The following is a 6,301-nucleotide window of genomic DNA, read 5'->3' as shown; positions in this document are numbered from 1 at the left end:
TCAAGTTCAAGGCTAGCCTCAGCAACTTAAATATGTCCTGGGCAACTTGGAACCTGTCTTAAAAAGGGTTGGGGATGTGGCCTAATTGTTGAGCACCCTTTGATTCAATACCCACACACACACAAAAAAAATCATCATAGCAGTGAAAATTTAGTACATTTTTATTATGGAATAATAGAGCCAAAAGCCAAGTAGCATAGTAAAATGAAGGCCCTTATACCTATCTTCCTGAAGGCCCATTTTTCAGGGGTACTGGGGATTGAAGCCAGGGCATTTGCCTAGAGCTACATCCCTAGTCCTTGTTTTGAGACAATCTTCCTGAGTTGTCAAGACTCAAATTTGAGGCCATATGCACACATGAACCCCATTAGACATTCATAAGAAACATTTCTTTAGGTTCTGGAGATGAAACTCATGGCCTCATGCATGCAGGGCGCATTCTACCTGAGCCTCACCTCCAGCCCAAGAAAGCTAATGTGTTGTGCATGTCAATAATCCCCTGCCTACCTAATTGCCACTGGGTTTCCGGCAATAAAATCTGTATGTTTGAGGTGAAGAACACAATCATAAGAATAAATCTGGATGTCGTGGACAGGCCTGATGTCCTTCACCAGCTGCCTCAATTCCTTCCGAACCTAGTCAAATTTCATTTGGTTGATCTCAGTCCAAAAACCCCAGAGGATTTCATCAAAGCTCTCCAGAGGGGCAGGGTACTTTGCTTGTTCCAGCAGCAGGCTAGCAGAGTAGCTCAGCAGGTTCTTAAGAGCAGTCAGGGGGATTTGGTTCCCACAGAAACTGAAGGTTTTGAGCTGGGAACAGTGACCCAGGGCTGGTGAGATGACATTTAGCTGGGACTCTGTTATCGCACAAAACTCTAAGACCAGGGTCTCAAGGGTGTGTGCCACGTTCTCCAGCAGGACCCAGAGGGGCTCAGGACTCATATCTTTCATGGAAAAAGAGCAGAGATCCAGACACTTCAGTTGATCAGTGCTCGGACACATGGACAGATGCTTTAAATCCTTCTCCTTGAGCGGACAACCTCTCAGCGAGAGTGTTTTCAAGGGGGTCCGACTCCTGGAGAGAAAGCAAAGAGTTACTTCTGGTGAATGAGGGCACCAAGTGGATATAGTGGGAAATGGTAGGAGAGAACTGTCTAATCCCGAACCCAAGGTCGCCCTGACCTTCTGATGATGGTGGACCCCCAGGACACTTCGGGTTGCAGAATCTGCTCCTACACTCACCCATTTCAGGGTGAGCCTTTCACCACCACTTGAGTGACCAGGTGGGTCCATCATCTCTAAGGCTCCTCCACTCACTGCCAAGCCGAAGGCCACAGCTCTGGCCACAGGAGGTCAGGGGGAGTCATGTAGGAAGGAAAATTCCGGGCAAGATGAAGGAAACCAACCCAGGTTATCCACTGGGGAGGCTCACACCCTTTTCCCTCCATCCCTCCTCCTCACCCTCAACTCCAAATCACCACCTGAGGCTCAGAGCAGCCTTCCCCAGGGAGGCATTGGGGGTGGCTCCTCTGCTCCCCGCTGGAGAGCACAGAGTTTCTCTGTTGCAAGGTCAGGTGTGGGGGCTTCCCTCCTCCAATGCCCTCTCCTCTGCCCCATCTCCCACCTCCTTTGCTGGACAGTCCTCCCAGAAAAGGAACCTCATCCACCCTCACTAGCTCTTGTCCCTCCCAGCTGGCTTTCCAACATGGTGGCACTTCGCAGACCATGCATCCCGGTTTAGCCCTCTGCTTCTGTGTGGGTGGTGATGAGACCCTCCTTCAGGACTGAGCAGGGGACCAGAACATGAGGTCACTCGGTCACTCTCCAGCATCTTTTCCATGACATGGCTAGTGGCCAGGGAACAAGCCCTTTTAATGCTCAGTAAGCAAAAATGGCTTTTGTGGCAATGCGCACAGCTCCTGCTTACAGGAGGATTTTGTGCAGCGCTCTGTAGAGGAAGAAGATGTTGTTCATGTAGAGCTCACGGAGTTTGTTCACTTTCCACAGTTGAAGGCTGAATCTATGAGAATACCACCTGTTTATGGAGCGGCCTGTGAAGACCTGCGGGCTCAAGTTGGAGAGATGGAGGATGCGAAGGTTCCTCATCTCTATCAAGACAAAACAAAAATGTTCCATTATTTCTGGAGTCCAGTGCTGAGCATTCACTTCCAGTTCCTGCACTTAGTACAATGGCAGAGTCCTCAGGAATTTAGAGAGTTTCAAGTATAAATCCCCGATCTGTAGCTTCTGGCAGTATATACAGACCACCCCTTTCTCTCCTCCACCCACTCCCTGAGGCTGCCAAGGAATCTTTGGAAGACTTTGTCCAGATAGAAATCTATGAAGATCTTCAAGTGTGGCTTCAATGCTCTTTGGCTACATTTCTCTCTTTCCTTTGGAGACATGGCCTCTTGTGAGCAGGCACCCAGTGGGGCTCTGGACCACTCATTGGGGCAGTCCTGATTCACTTCCCAAAAATCAATTGCTTTCAGTTTCCATTTCCTATGGAGAAAATGGGAAGGAGGCTTGAAAAATAGACAAAGACCCTCCGACTTCCAAACTGTGCATTAGACCCCAGTGAACCCCTTGTTCTGGGTGGCTACTCCTCTGCTCTCCTATTTTTCCCTGAGTCCTTTCTCCTTGAATCCAGCCAGGGACCCTTCCTGTGGAGGGGGCAGGGCATCCTAGTCTCTGGCACCACCTAGTACACCCTTCACCCTGTCCTGCCTCCCCCAGATGTCTCTTCCTGGCCCCCCCTCACCTGGGGTAAATCTTCTGGGAAATCAGCAAGTCTAGCCCATTCAGTAGGGTTTTTAAGGCCTTCACATCTCTTGTCTTCAGCAGGTAGTCCACAGGCAGACAGGCCAAGGGGCAGGACAGCACCATCTTCTTTTGCATCTCCATGTGACCCCCCATTATAGCCTCCTTGTACAACCGCAGGGTAAGCACCCTTGGCAGGTATTTCAGATTGTGAATGGGCAAGGCCTCATTGCGCAGTATATTCTGTATCACCACGTCCTGGAGTGTGAGTATGGTCCTGATGCTCATCCTGTTGAATCTGCAGGGAACAGAGGCACCCTTTCAGGCCAAGCCTGAAAATCCCCTTCTCATCCAGCTGAGGTCCAAATCCTGGTAAGCCATAGCTCTGTGGTGGTGGGGATCAAATCCTCAGTACCCAGATCCACCTCTGGTCCTCCCGACACTAATCCCACTAGTTATCAAGGAGTCTGAAGGCTCACCAGTCCCCCTATGGACAGGTGACTCATCCTCACTTTTGAGATCCTGGGGAGTGAACCAAGGGCTAAATGCATGCCAGGGAAGTGCCTTACCACTGATCCACATCCCAAACCTAAACCTCACTTAGGACCCCCTTAAAGAGAATAGAAATGTCACAGGGCCAATGCCCAGCCTGGTGGCACAAGCCTGTAATTCTAGCAACTTGGGACACTGAGGCAGTAGGACTACAAGTTCAAGTCCAGCCTCAGCAACTTAACAAGACCCAAGGCACTCGTGAGAGACCCAAAAAGAATAAATAATTCAAAGGGCTGGAATGTGGCTAAGTGGTAAAGCACCCTGAGTTCAATCCCCATTACCAAAAAATAATTTTTTAAATAATGAGAACCTCAAGTTCAAGGGCAGACTGGGAAACTGAGCAAGATCTTGTCCGAGGCTCAAGATGTGGTTCAGTGGTATCCAGCTTGCCGAGCATGTGAGGCCCTGGGTTCAATTCCCTGTACCACACATACACACACAAAACCATAAACATATGTGGACATGTACAGATGTAAATCTACATATAGCTATAGCTTAGGAGCTTGCTGAGGGTGGTAGCTCAGTGATATAGGAGGTTACCGAGCCCACATATAGCCTTGGGTTAGATACCCATTGGACCCCAAAAATGAAAATCAGAACTTTTGGTTGCTGAACTTAGAGGAAGTTTCTTTGGGATTCCTGGTTTCAGAGGTTCATTGCACGGACAGCCAGCTCCATTGCTCAAGAGGCAGAAGAACATGACCAAACAGAGCCTCAGAAAAGCTGATCAGGGGGGTGGCACTTCTTCCCTCCTCCTCCTCGCATTAGTTCAGGTCGCAGAGGAGACACCGCTGCAGTTGCCGCCACATCAGGGATTTCTGGCTTTTTTCTCTTTGCCTTAAATTCGGGTGTCTTTTATGAATAATCAAAAGCAGCAAAAGCCAATGCTATCAGGCCAGAGTTTTAAAACCAGAAAAAGAGATAAAAAAGAGAGGTTTGACGCTACTCAGTTTCAAGACTGTATTATTCAAGGCTTAACTGAAACTGGTACTGATTTGGAAGCAGTAGCTAAGTTTCTTGATGCTTCTGGAGCAAAACTTGACTATCGCTGATATGCAGAAACACTCTTTGACATTCTGGTGACTGGTGGAATGCTGGACCCAGGTAGTACACTGCCAGATGACATGATGCGTACACATGTCTGCGTGTTTGCAGCACAAGAAGACCTAGAGACCATGCAAGCATTTGCTCAGGTTTTTAACAAGTTAATCAGGCGCTACAAATACCTGGAGAAAGGTTTTGAAGATGAAGTAAAAAAGCTGCTGCTGTTCTTAAAAGGTTTTTCAGGGTTGGAGAGGAACAAGCTGGCTATGTTGACTGGTGTTCTTCTGGCTAATGGAACACTTAATGCATCCATTCTTAATAGCCTTTATAATGAGAATTTGGTTAAAGAAGGAGTTTCAGCAGCTTTTGCTGTAAAACTCTTTAAATCATGGATAAATGAAAAAGACATCAATGCAGTAGCTGCAAGTCTTTGGAAAGTCAGCATGGATAACAGACTGATGGAACTTTTTCCTGCCAACAAGCAAAGCTTTGAACACTTCACAAAGTATTTTACTGAGGCAGGATTGAAAAAGCTTTCAGAGTATGTTCGGAATCAACAGACCATAGGAGCTCGCAAGGAGCTCCAGAAAGAACTTCAAGAACAAATGTCCCGTGGCAATCCATTTAAGGATATAATTTTATATGTCAAGGAAGAGATGAAAAGAAACAACATTCCAGAACCAGTTGTCATTGGGATAGTCTGGTCAAGTGTAATGAGCACTGTGGAGTGGAACAAAAAAGAGGAGCTTGTAGCAGAGCAAGCCATCAAGTACTTGAAGCAATACAGCCCTCTACTTGCTGCCTTTACTACTCATGGTCAGTCTGAGCTGACTCTGTTACTGATTCAGGAGTATTGTTATGACAACATTCATTTCATGAAAGCCTTCCAGAAAATAGTGGGGCTTTTTTATAAAGCTGAAGTCCTGAGTGAAGAGCCGATTCTGAAGTGGTATAAAGATGCACATGTTGCAAAGGGGAAAAGTGTCTTCCTTGAACAAATGAAAAAGTTTGTTGAATGGCTCAAAAATGCTGAAGAAGAATCAGAGTCTGAAGCTGAAGAAGGTGACTGAATTTTGAAACTACATCCTCAGTAAAGCAAACAGGAGTTGTAGATAAAATGTCATGTCTCATGTGTCCTGGTTCTTACATCTTCCTACCTCCCTATATCAAGCATGATATAAGGGCTTTCATGGCAAATTTTATTTTAACTGTTTCTATGGTTACTGGAAATTTTGGGTTGTTTCTAAAACCATGTTTTAAGTAGCTACAGGAGCTATAGATTTGAATCTAATGTTGCATTAGTCTTTTCAGTTATCTTCTACCTCCTGTATTTTCTACTGTAATAATGTAATTTAAGGCCTTCCACAATGAACAGTTCACTTTATTCCCTGGGTTTTCTATATATAAACAGTTTTCAAGATATGATGTGGTTAAAAATAATTTGTTATAAAAATTCTGTTTGCAAATTAAACTGTAAAAGTATCCAAAGTCTCAAAAGGCAATGGTTTGTGTGATAATTTGGTATGCCTAGAGCCCTATTCATTAATGAAAGTCTCTTACACAGTAATTGAACTCATTAACATGATCCTGAGTATTTGGACCATTGCTTGCATGTTAACATTTACTTGTATTTTTAATCCCAGATGTCCTTAAGTTCAATTGTTTGCTTTCTGTCTCTCATCATTAGTGAAGCTATGGAGAACAAACTTGAAGTTTGAGGAATCTCATATGTCAGAGATGGTGGGAAGAAGAAAATTGAGCTTTTTCCCATTGAGAAACTTCTGCATTTAGTTATATCTTTCTAGGCAAAACAAATGGGTACTTTTTTCATATGAACATTTTCAAATGTACCATATAAGTCTTATTTTGGGCTCAGAATACCCTTAGTTTGATATGAAAGGACTTCTAAAAAAGTGTGAATAGAGGAAATGACTGTTATAGACCCC

The 6,301-nt window shown here is 45.2% G+C and overlaps 1 protein-coding gene and 1 pseudogene across 1 annotated transcript; one reads left to right on the top strand and one right to left on the bottom strand.

The window, feature by feature from the left end:
• Positions 1–635: 635 nt before the first annotated feature.
• LOC144249288 (PRAME family member 12-like) lies at positions 636–3,047 on the bottom strand. The gene is made up of 4 exons (XM_077791564.1): positions 2,761–3,047; positions 2,425–2,501; positions 1,927–2,107; positions 636–1,074 (listed from the first exon to the last, which is right to left on the bottom strand). Exons 1-4 carry the CDS (start codon positions 3,045–3,047, stop codon positions 636–638), a joined length of 984 nt encoding a protein of 327 aa, XP_077647690.1.
• A 1,121-nt stretch (positions 3,048–4,168) lies between these two features.
• On the top strand, positions 4,169–5,580 carry LOC144249151 (eIF5-mimic protein 2-like; annotated as a pseudogene).
• The last annotated feature ends 721 nt before the right edge of the window (positions 5,581–6,301 follow it).

Source organism: Urocitellus parryii, chromosome 11 (genome assembly GCF_045843805.1).
Source record: "Urocitellus parryii isolate mUroPar1 chromosome 11, mUroPar1.hap1, whole genome shotgun sequence".
In the NCBI taxonomy this organism is placed as follows: Eukaryota; Metazoa; Chordata; class Mammalia; order Rodentia; family Sciuridae; genus Urocitellus; species Urocitellus parryii.
The sequence above is the reverse complement of the archived record's forward strand: the minus strand, read 5'-3'. Positions and strand labels throughout refer to the sequence as shown.